The following is a 16,898-nucleotide window of genomic DNA, read 5'->3' as shown; positions in this document are numbered from 1 at the left end:
TTCTCCGAGGGACCGCGAACAGCCCCAGAGGACGACGCATCAGTTGGGGGCCTGACCGAGAAAAATCCTTTCAGGCACTTAAGGCTGCTCTAACATCACCCCCTGTTCTGGCATATGCAGACTACACATTACCGTTTCAGTTGCACACCGACGCCAGCCTTCAAGGTCTAGGGGCGGTCCTCTCTCAAGTTCAAGATAATAAAGAACGCGTGATAGCCTATGCCAGTAGGTCTCTCCGTGACACCGAAAAGAATCCCGTCAACTACAGTTCCTTCCGCTTGGAACTCTTGGCTCTGACTTGGGCTATGACGGAGAAATTTGCCAGCTATCTGACAGGAGCGGAGGTGCTGGTCATGACGGACAACAATCCTCTTGCCCACCTAGAGAATGCCAAACTAGGGGCAATGGAACAGCACTGGATGGCCAGGCTCTCTAGATTACAGTACAAAATTAAATACAGAGCGGGGAACGAGAATCAGAATGCTGACAGCCTGTCTAGAGTGACATCATCTCCGCCAGTGGGGGACCGGGATGAAGAGTTGGAGGAAGATGAGATGCCTGGCTTTGCCCGGCTCGCAAAGCAAATAGAAGATAACCGCCAGTATGCTGTAGGAGGGATTGAAGCCGTAGTGGGATCTCCCCTGTCCCAGCAAGAATGGGCCAAGCTTCAAGATCGAGATCCCGAGCACGTCTTACTGAAACAGTATGTGAATAAACAAGAGAAACCGCCCTCTGAAGTGCGAGCCCGACTATCGACCGGAGCCTTGGCTCTGCTTGCCCAGTGGGATCGGCTGATTGTGAAAGATGGAGTCCTGTGTCGCAGGGCCCTTTTATCCCATATGCTGGAGGAGTGTTTGCAGATTGTCGTCCCGGTGCAGTTGGCTCATGAGATGGTGGGCGAAGCTCACAGGAGGAACGGCCACTTCGGCATAGACAAGACCCTCCGGTGGACCCAGCAGTTCATTTTTTGTCCGGGGCTCCGTAAGCTGGTTGAAAATGTCTGTCAAGCATGCCGTACCTGTGAATTCCACAAGTCTGCAGAGCAGCGTGCCCCCGTCCAGACTATTAAGACGTCGAGGCCCCTCGAGCTGTTGATGGTGGACTATCTGTTGATCGGAACGGCGAATAGTGGCTACCAGTACTGTCTGGTGATGGTGGACCACTTCACGAAATTCGCTGTCGCTGTTGCTACGAAGGATCAGACTGCTGAATCAGCTGCACAGGCTATCTGTCAGCAATTCATTCGGGTCTACAGGTGTCCGGAGCGGCTACACTCTGATCAGGGGGCTTGTTTCGAAGGGCGAGTCATTGAAGAACTCCAACGGATGTATGGAATCAAGAAGTCCAGGACCACCCCTTACCATCCACAAGGGAATGGCGCGTGTGAACGCTTTAACCAGACCCTCTTACAACTGATCCGGACTTTGGCTGAAGACAAAAAGCCGGACTGGCCTCGATTCCTCCCGGAACTGCTGTGGGCCTATAATAATCAGGTCCATTCCGTCACCGGATACACCCCATACACCCTTCTCTTTGGCCGTCCAGGCAAAGACATCCATGAGTTGCAACTGTCTAGCTCCGAAGAAGATACCTGTGGTACCTATCCTTCCTGGCTACAAACACACCGCCAGAGAATGGAGACTGTCTACCGGCTAGTAGGCCGACAAATTCAGGATCAAGTGCACGCTGACCCACTTCCGGTACAAGAAGACCCACTGAATGTAGGTCAACTGGTCCTAGTCCGAATAAAGAAGCCACAAGGGAAACTCCAGTCCAAGTGGGAGACCGAAGTCTATCGAGTAATTGGACAGCCGTACCCCGGTGGCCCCGTCTATCGAGTGCAGGGCGAAGACAGCGGCAGCATCCGAACTTTGCACCGTAATATGTTGCGCCCCTGCCGTTCCCAGCCTGACTCCCCTACTGTGATACCTAGAGAGATGGATATCACTAATACTGTCGGAGACACTGACCCCGGGGATGTAGAGACTGAATGCATGCCTACCCCTGTGAGTCCGACTGACGCACTTGAACCAATTACCTCCTCTACTGACATGTTGACTGGGAAAGAGAGTGGGGTGACTGATAGGAGAGAGGGGATCCAACCCGTTAGGCGGACAACGAGGACCACTGCAGGGGTACCTCCAGGACAGTCCTACAGAGACCAATATGTGTGGCCCTCTTCCCAGCCGCCCCCTGTCACATCCACAGCCATCGCCGCCCTGGAGCCGGTCGTTGACAGGGACTGCCAACCTTTGAGTGGGGGGGCGTGTAGTGAGCTGGCCGGCTCTGGCTGTTCTGTGATTATTGATATAGAGCCTGTTACAGAAGTGATTACACAGGATGATGTTGCCACCTTGTGGCCAGAGGTTGCACCTGCGCAGGGTGTGATGACAGAGAAAAAGACTGAGCCTCCTGTGTCCCGCCCTAGAGAGTCACGTGACCAAAGTGGGAAGCAGAAAAAAGTGCGAAAAGAGTTTGCTGTGGTCTGTGAAAAGAGCCAGGACGGTGTGCAGGTCCTCGTGCGTGGCGCAGGAGAGACTCTCAACTTGATTTCTTCTATCTGACACCATATCCTCGGGGCCTTCCCCAGCTTCTTCACTGCTGAGGGATACAGCTATTACACTCCCTGCTACTGGAGTGTGGACTACATAAGGGATCCACCAAAGCTGCTATCCGGATCAGAGAGACTGTAAGCGGGACCTCTGGCGAGAGGCCGAAGTATTCCCTCCTTTCAGCGTAATTTGTTGTTCCTGGTTTTTTTTTCTCCGGCTGGGACGCCCTCCTGCAAAGACGGACAGGCTTGCGACGGGGGACACATCCTTCTGGAGTAAAGGACTGGTAACGTGTGAGTAGGGACAGTGAGGGTCAGCTTATCAGTACACGTCATTACTGTGCATATTTACGGTTGTCATTTATTGTTTTTTTTCTTTGCTGTGTTAAAAATGTATACGAGTAAAGATACGGTTATCAAGATGGAGTCTGTGTGTGGGGATCTTGCTGGGCCAGATCATAGATACCAACGCGCGGCCTTGCCCGCGGTCACTTCATAAGTATAATAGAAAATAGATTAGATTATGGCATTAAATAGATAGGGGTTTAGGAGGAAAATGAATTTCTATTTCGGAACACCCCTTCAAGCTATTCTGTACAGGTAATTAATAATAACCACATTCAGACGCTGAACATAAATTTGTTTTATTATTTAATTCTTCCTTAGCCAGTCTTAGCTGAGCTTGACTCCGCATTATAGACATTCATCCCAGCTGAATTTAACATCAAGGTCTTTCATTTTCTCCTGATACATTTTATCCATAGTTTCTTTTTGTTTTTGTGTGAAATGGTTTTTCCAGTCACCAATGATTCCTAAAAAGAAAAAAGTTGAATAATTCAGACATTTTGAACAGTCATAGCTACTATATCTATTATCAGTGACTCATTATAGATCTAGTCCAAAACCCCACAGGATCGACAGAAATGTCAGCTTCCTATCATAGACGGTGATGGCTATTGGCGGATCTGTTAGCTCCTGTTTTTTTCTGCGATTGCAGCTAAGCTCCATTCTAATTTTTTTTCCAATACTATCACAGGCCTGACAACTCTAAAAACAAATCAGGTCTATACCTCTGACCTTTGGGTAAAATTTGGCAGGAATCTGACATCTTAACCCTCAACTGGTGAGGTGGGGTTTTTGTCACGCACCCGGTGATGTGGAGTTTCCTATACCCCAGTGTTTAGAAATCTCTTATTTTTACAGAAAATGCAAAGATCACGTTTGTTTTAATAGTTTTCTTATTGGCGATTGATTACACATGAGTATAACAAATTTTTGACACCCACAAATGGATGGAAGCTAGTGAGACACGTATCCTCATACCTGCATTTTTAAAAGAATGGCAGCCGAACAAAAATTCCCTGGGGTGTGGCAAACCCCACCTCACCAGTTGAGGGTTAAGATCTATATGTGTCCATTATGCTATTAGAGTAAAATAAATTACATACATAAGGGCTCTTTCAGACAAGTGTATTAAATGTCCGTGTGCTGTCCATACGCAAAACTAATAGCATACAGACAGCACACTGACCAACGCAAGTCAATGTGCTAGTTGCTTTGTCAGCGTGTAAAATATCGCAGCATGCACTATTTTGATCCATATTTTGGATCATCCTAACCCATTATAAATCTATGGGTGCAAAAACAGATCACATAGGGCTTATCATCCGTATGGTATACATATTTTAAGGATCCCTTGCACCTATTAACACAGAAAACTCTATTTGCCCCTCTATTGTTTATTAAATTGTTGATGTAAAAATCGGATGTCATACAGATGTCACATGGATGTAAAAATTAGACATATTAATTCTATACAGATAACAATATGCATGAAATTCACCTGCCTTTTTTTTTCATAAAAATATGGACAATTTTTCATACGCTCTTGAACTTAGCCCTGAGCACACACCCGCAAGATATGTAAGGTTTTTAATAAGTACACCAGTTTTACCTAACTGTTAACTTTAACAATCACCTGGTGCCCCAATATACTGATTTAATCGCTGTTATAATGTGTAAGGTGGATAACGGTCGCATAGCCGATGGGAGATATGTATCACAGAGATGGCTGTCCTCTGTGATGTAACCCGGAGTGTTGCTCTAGTGCATGTAAGCACTAAGAGGATGTGGAGAGTTGGGCGGGTCCAGCTACCCACATACCTCACCTCTGGGTATGGTTAACAACCTATAAAATGGACTGTGTGTTTGGAGGGAGAAGGCCTCCTGCGGGTTGTTGTCTCCAGACCAAGCCAGGACACTGGACGCTACCCAGACTGTGTGCCCACAGGACTGGCTAAACAGAGACTTGCTTGAAGGACACTTTACTTTGTTTGCCTGGACTAAAGGCTGTTTGTTTTCCTTTTTTGCTTTTTGGTTTATGAAGTAATAAACCGACCTGGACATTTAAAGGAACATGCCTTCTGTTTTCCTCCCATCGCACCCAAGTGAGTAAAAAACCCTATAAATGGTATATAAGTTGTGCAGAGTAGGGAAGTGATTTACGTTGTTGTCGTCCTCCTTTCCTCCCAGAATATACAACATGGCAGTTGTAACTGAAGAATATATTCATTCAGTTTGCTTTCAAAGAAGGGTAGGTATTTCCCTAACATCCTCTTTTCTTGCCTTTAGGTCTCATTCAGATGTTTGTGCAAATCGGTCTGAGCAGAGACTGCTAATGCACGGACTGGCCATAGGTCTCTATGAGGCTGTCACACTTGGGTCGGGAGACCCACAGCCAGCGTTTGCATTGCGGTCCAAGATCTACGGACATCTGCATGAGCCCTTATTCTGAGTACCTCGCCATACTTATTCTCTTCCTCTCTCTCCCTGGCCCCTCTCATGTCGGGTCTTGCATTAAATGACATTACTGCAGTCCCCCACCTTGGCTACTTTAACATTTAGGCATTTACAACACCAAAGGGCTCAATAAACCAGAAAAACCATGTTCCAGGAGACCCATTTTAAAGCTTGCAACATACCAGAAGGTAATCCTAAATATTATGCTACTTGGTCCCAGAACCTTCATCTGAATAATAAATTAGGTGGGTTCTCTATTGTACTTCATAAGCCCCTACAATTTAAACTTTTAAATTCTGTGACCAACTCTGAATGGAGATAACTGATTCTTAAACAGTTGATTATGGGTTTCATATTGATAGTATCTAACAAAACAGTGGTGGCTAAACATTTTGAGACTGACAACATTTTTATTTTTCATACTTTGCTGCTTCAGTGTTTTTAGATATTTCAATTGATCCTATAGTTACTGAAGTTTCAACATTTCATAACATTTTAAACTTTTATGGACAAATATCTCACGTTTATGAAGCAACTCAATATTTACAGTGTTGACACTTATTTTCAAGACTTCTACAATTCGCCCTGACATGCTGGATATTACCTTCTGGGCCAAATCATGCCTGATGACAACCCATTCTTGCCTAATTGGTGCTTAGAGTTCAAACACAATTTCTTTGCTGTTAATTGTACACTTGCTTTATGAGGATTAATCACAGGTTTTCAATGGGATTGATATCTTGGGAGTTTCCTGGACATGGACCCAAAATTACATTTTTTTATTCCCCGAGTCACTTAGTTATCACTTTTGCCTTGTGATATGGTGATCCATCATGCAGAAAATGCATTTTGTGTCACTAAATTGTCCTTGGATCTTTGGTTAGAAGTTGCTCTTGGAAGATGGGATGTTTAGATACCATTCATGGCAGCGATCCTAGGAAAAATTGTGAGTTGATCCACTACCCAGGATGTAAACCCCCCACACATGAAGGGTTTCAGGGTGTTTTACTGTTGGCATGATACAGGAATCTCCTTTTCATCTCTGGACAATCATTCTTCTAGATGTCCCAGTCTGAACTGGGTTTCATCAGAGAAAATACTTTTACGCCAATCTTCTGCAGTCAAATCCTTGTACTTTCTGGAAAGCTATTTTCTCTGACCACATTTTTTTTTTTACTTTATTTTTAATGGGCAGGGTGTGGGAGGGAATAGTGTAATTTGAAATGTTATAGTTTTTTACATTTTTAAAAGTTTTTTCATTTTCATACTTTACTTGTTGTTTCCCATATGGGACTTGAATCGTCCAATCACTTTTACTATAAATTGGAATACCAGAAATTGAGATCTTCTATGAAGATCAATCTGGAGCTCAGCTTCATAGGAGTACCAATATGATAGAGACTGGAGCCTTTAACAAGTCTCGGCAACTATGGCAACCTATTAGTGTCGCATGATCTGGATGTGCAAAAGCACTGATGCAAGCTCCCTCCACACTGCAATCATATAAATGTTTGTTATATATTAACATAAAACTATTCTCTAAGGCCTTGCCCTAAGATTGCAAACTTTAATCCTATCTGTTATTCATAGCGAGCAGGTGACGTTTGTCCTAGGTTGTGAAGCATGAGACATTAAAAACATATCCCTGATTGTCAAAGCTCAACTCTTGGTGGCCCTCTTTGTCTCTTGACTATAGACACTGAAAAAGAGTCTGGAAGTTCCTGGAGGAGACTATCTATAAGATCGACCTAGGATGACGGAGTGGGTGATGATCTTATACCATAACACCTCTGAAACAATAAGATTAAGGGCTCTTTGTCAGGTACTTTTAGGATCAGTAATGAGACCAAATAGGGCTGTAACTTTTCTCAATTCCTCTATATTTTACTCATGGATTCCATAGCAAACAACGGCAATATCCAAGCCCCTGGCCTCTGGGTGAGCCATCCTTCAAAGTCCTTGGATGATGAATTCAAAGGGATTCGCTGGGTTACCTGAGAAACCTCGTGTTGACTACTGCAAACGGAGACTATCATTAAAGGAGGGAGTAAAGGCCAGTGCTTGAGCTGGGACAGCCAAGTAACACCAATCAGTTTTCCCCTTTACATGACAGAGGTTCTACATTAAATAAGGTGGGGTCCAAATGCAATCAAACACAAGGGAAATCTTAAATCTCAAGTGCAAACTATTAATACTTTTCTCTAGAGTCTGAATGAAAAAAAATGGAAAGAACTGCCATTATCTTGGCTTGAGAGGGTTAATGTGCTAAAAATTGATCTCTGCCTGAACTATTCAGCATAATTCAGACATGACACATTGACCTCTCCGAATTATATTTTTGACTAGCTATTGAGCCCGTTCTATGCCCGGGTGGCAAGCATTTTTATTGGTATATGGTTTCCCATGCTGGTATGTGCTGCCCCCATCCTGGTATTTGTGCTGCCCACATCCTGGTATTTGTGCTGCCCCCATCATGGTATTTGTGCTCCCCAATCCTGTTCCTCCATCCTGTTATGTGCAACCCTCATCCCTATCCTTGTATGCATGGCACGCCTCATCCCTATCCTGGTATGCATGACACCCCTCACCACTAATCCTGGTATGCATGGCACCGTTCACCCCCAATCCTGGTATGCATGGCACCCCTCACTTCTAATACTGGTATGCATGGCACCCCTCATCCCCAATCCTGGTATGCATGGCACCCCTCATCCCCAATCCTGGTTTGCATGGCACCCCTCATACCCAAACCTGGTATGCATGGCACCACATCTCTCATCCTGGTATGTGTAGAACGAGCTAAAAAGCTTGTAACAGAACTTCAACATGACGTTTCAAGGATGGAGCGAGACTGCCATCTACTGGCCAGAGACAGTCAAGCGGAACCAAAATACACAAAGGAAGCTGCAGGCAGGGCAGATTCAGAGGCTGGACCCGATCAGGTGACTTCCAGGAAGGAGTTCAGAGAGATAAGAGGCCAGCGCGCCAAACCTGAGGGGTCTTTGGCGCCAAGCAGCAGAGAGGAGCAGACGTGCTCCCTGCGTCCTGAGAAACCCCGCGTGACAGGCCAAATCCAGAGGCCTGAGAGGTGCTCCAGCCGGGCACCGGTAAAAGAGCTCCGGATCCCTCACAGTTGTGACTCGAGTGCTGTGCCTGCTGAGGATACTAGGAACCTGATCGCTGTGCTGAGTGAGTTCGCGGAACCCGACGTCGGCCGCTGACAGACGAGGCCTGGACCCCCCTATCCAAGGCTCGAGAGACTGCCCCCAACAGCCAAGCAGAGAGGAGCTGCATACGTGAGCAGGGCCGTCACTTCCGCTGCTCACCCACGGTACCGGGGACAATTGGGTTTAAGTACTCAGGTTGGGAGGGGGGCGGTTGGGGCTAAAGTAGCACAACGTGATTTAATTGAATTCATCCGGAAAGAGACTCACGGCCTAGCGGGAATAACCGGTGACCCCCGCTAGGGCCAAATTCACGGTTAAAGAACTTGTGTGGTGCTTCTCATGCTTGAGGGCATCACCTTACTTTAAGAGACTGCGCCTTATTTTAAGAGACTGCGCCTTACTTTAAGAGACTGCGCCTTATTTTAAGAGACTGCGCCTTATTTTGTGAAATTTCGTATTTTTCTGATATTTCAAACCACTGTTCATTACCCTTGTTGCTAATCCCTTGTTTCAGTATACCTGTTGTATAAAACTGTTTACAAACATCTCTGACTGTTCTCGCCTTGTGTCTCTGTGCGTTGCATTCCGGCACCTGCATTACATTTGGCGTAGTCGGCAGGATGCAACATTCAGACGCAGAGATGGCGGATCAGTCTATGGCTGGGTCCGGCCGGAGCCATATACCCCTGGGGGCTATGCTCAGCCATCTTCCCAAGTTTACAGGGGATGGCATGTCACTTTGGGACTGGGCAGAAAGACTGAGAAGTATGCTACGTATGTATCCCCTTGACCCTCTAGCCCAGGCGGAGTTGGCCCTCCTAACCCTTGATGGAGAGGCCCGACAGACTGTGATGTACCGCCCACCTGGGGACCGTGACACCGTGGATAAAGTGATAAAAATTCTAGAGGACATGCACGGTGACACTACAGATTTGGGACACTTGCGCTTACGGTTGTTTCAGCGGGTCCAAGGGGAAAATGAGACAGTAAATCAGTATGTTAATGCATTACAGGAAGTGACGGCCCATATCACTAAGAAAACTCGAGATGGGAACCGAGGACTGGGACCATTGGATGAGGTGTTGCGTGACCAACTGATTGTTGGCTTGAAAGACCCTTCCCTGAGGCAAATCCTGAAGGAGCGGCTGCGATTGAGCCCTGATATGGGCTTCCTGGATGTAGGGGCTGAAGCTAGAGTCCTGGAGAGAGAAGTTCCTGTTCTCAAAGCCACAGTTAGAAGTCATGAGGCAATTGCTCCTGGATTCACCAACCAAGAGCCTGATTGGGTACGGGAAATACGTCAGGAAATTCGAGACATTCGGGGTGAGCTGAATTCTATTAGGAAGACTCCTACTGCCCCCTTGCCGACGGACCGTACTGCTCAACGCGGACGGAGACCAGAACGAGAAAGACGTTCCTATCCGACCCCAGCACGACATGTACCCGACCTATCGGCAGAACGAGGACCGGAGTGCTGGACCTGCGGAGGTAGGGGGCATATCTCCAAAGACTGTCCCCTTCATCCCAAATTTGATATACATGGCACCCCTCATCCCAATCCTGGTATGTATGGCACCCCTCATCCCCCAATCCTGGTATGCATGGTACCCAATCCCTCATTCTGGTATGCATGGTACCCTTCATCTCTATTCTGGTATGTATGGTACCCCTCATCCTGGTATGCATGGCACCCCTCATCCCAATTCTGGTATGTATGGCACCCTTCATCCCCCAATCCTGGTATGTATGGCCTCCTCATCCCCCAATCCTGATATGCATGGCACCCAACCTCTCATCCTGGTATGCATGGCTCCCTCATCCCCAATCCTTGTATGTATGGCCCCCTCATCCCTATCCTGGTATGCATGGCACAACATATTCCTATTCTGGTATGCATGGTACCCCTCATCCCTATTCTGGTATGCATGGCACCCGTCATACCCAATGCTGGTATGCATGGCACCCCTCATAACCAAAGCTGGTATGCATGGCACCCCTCAACCCCAATCCTGGTATGCATGGCACCTCTCATCCCCAATCCTGGTATGCATGGCACCCCTCACCTCCCAATCCTGGTATGCATGGTCCCCTCACCCCCAAATCCTGGTATGCATGGTAAACCTCACCCCCCAATCCTGGAAAGCATGGTACCCCTCATCCCCCCTCCTGGTATGCATGCTACCGCTCATACCCCAATCCTCGTATGCATGGTTCCCTGACCCCCAATCCTGGTATGCATGGTCCCCTCACCCCCCAATCATGGTATGCATGGTCCCCTCACGCCCTAATCCTGGTACGCATGGTCCCCTCACCCCTCAATCCTGGTACACATGGTTCCCTCACCCCTCAATCCTGGTATGTATGGTACCCATCATCCCCCAATCTTGGTATGTATGGTACCCCTCATCCCCCAATCCTGGTATGCATGGTCCCCTCACCCCCAAATCCTGGTACACATGGTCCCCTCACCCCTCAATCCTGGTATGTATGGTACCAATCATCCCCCAATTCTGGTATGTATGGTACCCATCATCCCCCAATCCTGGTATGTGTGGCCCCCTCATCCCCCAATCGTGGTATGAGTGGCCCCCTCATCCTCCAATCCTGGTATGAGTGGCCCCCTCATCCCCCAATCCTGCTATGTGTGGCCCCCTCATCCCCCAATCTTGGTTTGTGTGGCCCCCTCATCCCCCAATCCTGGTATGTGTGGCCCACTCATCCCCCAATTCTGGTATGTGTGGCCCCCTCATCCCCCAATCCTGGAATGTGTAGCCCTCTCATCCCCCAATCCTGGTATGTGTAGCCCCCTCATCCACCAATCCTGGTATGTGTAGCCCCCTCATCCACCAATCTTGGTATGTGTGGACCTCTCATCCACCAATCCTGGTATGTGTGGCCCCCTCATCCCCCAATCCTGGTAAGTGTGGCCACCTCATCCTCCAATCCTGGTATGTGTGGCCCCCTCATCCACCAATGCTGGTATGTGTGGCCCCCTCATCCCACAATCCTGATATGTGTGGTCCTCTCATCCCCCAATCCTGGTATGTGTGGCCCCCTCATCCCTTTCACGCTGCACACATACAAAAAGGACCCAATCATACTCACCTTTCTTCCCTGTGCTCCAGCGCTGCGGTGTCCTGTTTTGCTGAAGGCCGGGGGAGGAGTGTGGCGCTGGAGTTCGCGCGTGCCCATACTGCGCTGTCCGGCACCATTTTGCTGAAGACACACTGCAAATGTGTCTTCAGTAAAATGGCGCCGGATAACGCTATGTGCATGCGCTTACTCAGACGCCTTCACTCCTGCCCCGGTCTCCGGCGAAAAGAGAGGCGCCGCAGCAACGCTTCTCCCGGTCAGGTAAGTATGTAAGTATGGCGCCGGAGATCGCGGTATGCATTCAGTGTCTACGCATACTGCGATCTCCGGCGCCATACACTCCTCTTACCTGTAACGGCTCCCTCGTTCTTCTGTCTGAAGCCAGACTGTGCAGGCATGTCGCACTTCTGCAGTCTATAGAGGTTTCAGACAGAGGGAGGCTTGTAGCGTTATATTATAGACTACCTATTGATCCCGTTCTACGCCTGGGTGGTGAGCATTTTTATTGGTATATGGTCTTCCATGCTGGTATGTGCTGCCCTCCTCCTGGTATTTGTGCTGCCCCCATCCTGGTATTTGTGCTGCCCCCATCCTGGTATTTGTGCTCCCCAATCCTGTTCCTCCATCCTGTTATGTGCTGCCCTCATCTCTATCCTGGTATCCATGGCACGCCTCATCCCTATCCTGGTATGCATGGTACCCCTCACCACTAATCCTGGTATGCATGGCACCCCTAACCCCCAATCCTGGTATGCATGGCACCCCTTACCTCCAATCCTGGTATGAATGGCACCCCTCACCTCCAATCCTGTATGCATGGCACCCTTCACCCCCAATTCTGGTATGAATGGCACCCCTCATCCCCATTCCTGGTATGCATGGCGCCCCTTATGCCCAATCCTGGCATGCATGGTGTCCCTCATCCTGTTATGCATGGCTCCCTCATACGCAATCCTGGTATGCATGGTACCCCATCCCTCATCCCTATCCTGGTATGTATGGTACTCCTCATCCTGGTATGCATGCTAACCCTCATCCCTATCTTGGTGTGCATGGCACCCCTTCCCTCATCCTGATATACATGGTACCCCTCATCCCTATCCTGGTATACATGGCCCTTCATCCAAATCCTGGTATGCATGGCCTCCCCATATCCCTATCCTGGTATGCATGGTACCCCACATCCCTATCCTGGTATGCATGGCACCCCTCATCCCTATCCTGGTATGCATGGCACCCCTCATCCCCAATCCTGGTATGCATGGCAGCACTCACCCCCAATCCTGGAATGCATGGCATCCCTCACCGCCAACCCTGGATGTCCCCTGACAAAGGGACACCAAAATGTGCGTTGGAGCGTCCGCTCCAGTGTGCAACTTCTCAATATATGCCCTTACATACTTCTGGCTGTCCTCTGTTGTCTGCCTGTGACTCCCTGGTATGTATACACAGGGTGCTGTGCGGACCCTATATGTTTGATATATGACTTCAGATGGTATCTAATTGATTAAATATTTTATTAATTAACAACTAAGTGTATTATATTGTAAATCATATCTTCTAGTTCACAACTTGTGGTTAATTTGGTGCCACAGCTAAAATAAAGGTAGTACCTAGATGGTAAAACAATATATATATCTATACTGACATTTACTTTGTTACAGTTTTACCCAGGCTACCATTTTTGATAGGACCCTGCATATTAGATATGAATGATGTAATTATATATCCACATTTATTATTCCCAGCATTTGCCATGTGGAGCTACGAGCTTTAGGTTCTTTACCGGTTACACTTGCACTTTCTTTCCCCAATTTTTGTGCTTGTCATTATTCTTAAATAAACTTTGATGTACTTTCATAAAATTTAGAGGCTTGTGTATCGTTGTTTGATCTAGTGCCCCAATCCTGGTATGCATAGTACCCCATCCCTCATCCCTATCCTGGTATGTATGGTACCCCTCATCCTGGTATGCATGGTAACCCTCATCCTTATCCTGGTATGCATGGCACCCCTCACTTCCAATCCTGGTATGCATGGCACCCCTCATCCCCAATCCTGGTATGCATGGCACCCCTCACCCCCAATCCTGGTATGCATGGCACCCCTCACCTCCAATCCTGGTATGCATGGCACCTTTCACCCTCAATCCTGGAATGCATGGAACCCCTCACCCCCAACCCTGGAATGCATGGCACCCCTCATCCCCAATCCTGGTATGCATGGCACCCCTCATCCCCAATCCTGGCATGCATGGAGCCCCTCATCCTGGTATGCATGGCTCCCTCATACCCAATCCTGGAATGCATGGTACCCCATCCCTCATCCCTATCCTGGTATGTATGGTACTCCTCATCCCTATCCCGGTATGCATGGCACCCCATCCCTAATTCTGATATACATGGTACCCCTCATCCCTATCATGGTATACATGGCCCCTCATCCGAATCCTGGTATGCATGGCCCCCCCCAGATCCCTATACTGATATGCATGGTACCGCTCATCTCTATCCTGGTATGCATGGCACCCCTCATCCCCAATCCTGGTATGCATGGCACCCCTCATCCCCAATCCTGGTTTGCATGGCACCCCTCATACCCAAAACTGGTATGCATGGCACCACATCTCTCATCCTGGTATGCATGGCCCCTTCATCCAAAATTTAATATACATCGCACCCCTCATCCCAATCCTGGTATGCATGGCACCCCTCATCCCCCAATCCTGGTATGCATGGTACCCAATCCCTCATTCTGGTATCCATGGCTTCCTCATCCCCAATCCTGGTATGCATGGTACCCCTCATCCCCAATCCTGGTATGCATGGCACTCCTCATCCCTATCCTGGTATGTATGGCACCCCTCATCCCCCAATCCTGGTATGCATGGTACCCAATCCCTCATTCTGGTATGCATGGTACCCTTCATCCCTATTCTGGTATGTTTGGTACCCCTCATCCTGGTATGCATGGCACCCCATCCCTCATCCTGGTATGCATGGTACCCCACATCCCTATTCTGATATGTATGGTACCCCTCATCCTGGTATACATGGCACCCCTCATCCCAATTCTGGTATGTATGGCACCCTTCATCCCCCAATCCTGATATGTATGGCCTCCTCATCCCCCAATCCTGATATGCATGGCACCCAACCCCTCATCCTAGAATGCATGGATCCCACATCCCCAATCCTTGTATGTATGGCCCCCTCATCCCTATCCTGATATGCATGGCACCACATATTCCTATTCTGGTATGCATGGTACCCCTCATCCCTATTCTGGTATGCATGGCACCTGTCATACCCAATGCTGGTATGCATGGCACCCCTCATAACCAATGCTGGTATGTATGGCACCCCTCAACCTCAATCCTGGTATGCATGGCACCTCTCATCCCCAATCCTGGCATGCATGGAGCCCCTCATCATGGTATGCATGGCTCCCTCATACCCAATCCTGGAATGCATGGTACCCCATCCCTCATCCATATCCTGGTATGTATGGTACCCCTCATCCCTATCCCGGTATGCATGGCACCCCATCCCTCATCCTGATATATATGGTACCCCTCATGCCTATCATGGTATACATGGCCCCTCATCCGAATCCTGGTATGCATGGCCCCCCCAGATGCCTATACTGATATGCATGGTACTGCTCATCCCTATCCTGGTATACATGGCACCCCTCATCCCCAATCCTGGTTTGCATGGCACTCCTCATACCCAAACCTGGTATGCATGGCACCATATCTCTCATCCTGGTAAGCATGGCCCCTTCATCCAATATTTGATATACATCGCACCCCTCATCCCAATACTGGTATGTATGGCACCCCTCATCCCCCAATCCTGGTATGCATGGTACCCAATCCCTCATTTTGGTATCCATGGCTTCCTCATCCCCAATCCTGGCATGCATGGTACCCCTCATCCACAATCCTGGTATGCATGACACTCCTCATCCCTATCCTGGTATGTATGGCACCCCTCATCCCCCAATCCTGGTATGCATGGTACCCAATCCCTCATTCTGGTATGCATGGCACCCTTCATCTCTATTCTAGTATGTATGGTACCCCTCATCCTGGTATGCATGGCACCCCATCCCTCATCCTGGTATGCATGGTACCCCACATCCCTATTCTGATATGTATGGTACCCCTCATCCTGGTATACATGGCACCCCTCATCCCAATTCTGGTATGTATGGCACCCTTCATCCCCCAATCCTGGCATGTATGGCCTCCTCATCCCCCAATCCTGATATGCATGGCACTCAACCCCTCATCCTGGTGTGCATGGATCCCTCATCCCCAATCCTTGTATGTATGGCCCCCTCATCCCTATCCTGGTATGCATGGCACAACATATTCCTATTCTGGTATGCATGGTACCCCTCATCCCTATTCTGGTATGCATGGCACCCGTCATACCCAATGCTGGTATGCATGGCACCCCTCATAACCAATGCTGGTATGCATGGCACGCCTAAACCCCAATCCTGGTATGCATGGCACCTCTCATCCCCAATCCTGGCATGCATGAAGCCCCTCATCCTGGTATGCATGGCTCCCTCATACCCAATCCTGGAATGCATGGTACCCCATCCCTCATCCCTATCCTGGTATGTATGGTACCCCTCACCCCTATCCCGGTATGCATGGCACCCCATCCCTCATACTGATATACATGGTACCCCTCATCCCTATCATGGTATACATGGCCCCTCATCCAAATCCTGGTATGCATGCCCCCCCCCCCAGATGCCTATACTGATGTGCATGGTACCGCTCATCCCTATCCTAGTATGCATGGCACCCCTCATCCCCAATCCTGGTATGCATGGCAACCCTCATCCCCAATCCTGGTTTGCATGGCACCCCTCATACCCAAACCTGGTATGCATGGCACCACATCTCTCATCCTGGTATGCATGGCCCCTCATCCAAAATTTGATATACATCGCACCCCTCATCCCAATCCTGGTATGTATGGCACCCCTCATCCCCCAATCCTGGTATGCATGGTACCCAATCCCTCATTCTGGTATCCATGGCTTCCTCATCCCCAATCCTGGTATGCATGGTACCCCTCATCCCCAATCCTGGTATGCATGGCAACCCTCATCCCCAATCCTGGTTTGCATGGCACCCCTCATACCCAAACCTGGTATGCATGGCACCACATCTCTCATCCTGGTATGCATGGCCCCTCATCCAAAATTTGATATACATCGCACCCCTCATCCCAATCCTGGTATGTATGGCACCCCTCATCCCC

The 16,898-nt window shown here is 48.6% G+C and overlaps 1 protein-coding gene across 1 annotated transcript in view; it reads right to left on the bottom strand.

Annotated features, from left to right (window-relative positions):
* Positions 1–3,220: 3,220 nt before the first annotated feature.
* LOC141173125 (sulfotransferase 2B1-like) overlaps positions 3,221–16,898 on the bottom strand; it is a 274,509-nt gene continuing 260,831 nt past the window's right edge. Inside the window, exon 6 of the mRNA XM_073657767.1 lies at positions 3,221–3,363. Coding sequence (XP_073513868.1) covers positions 3,245–3,363 — 119 coding nt within the window. The 3' untranslated portion in view covers positions 3,221–3,244. The remainder of the gene's footprint in view (positions 3,364–16,898) is intronic.

This window comes from Phyllobates terribilis, unplaced genomic scaffold, assembly GCF_046119375.1.
Source record: "Phyllobates terribilis strain yellow unplaced genomic scaffold, ASM4611937v1 Scaffold_12__6_contigs__length_324123572, whole genome shotgun sequence".
NCBI classification, from domain to species: Eukaryota; Metazoa; Chordata; class Amphibia; order Anura; family Dendrobatidae; genus Phyllobates; species Phyllobates terribilis.
This window is presented reverse-complemented; position numbering and strand designations above follow the sequence as displayed.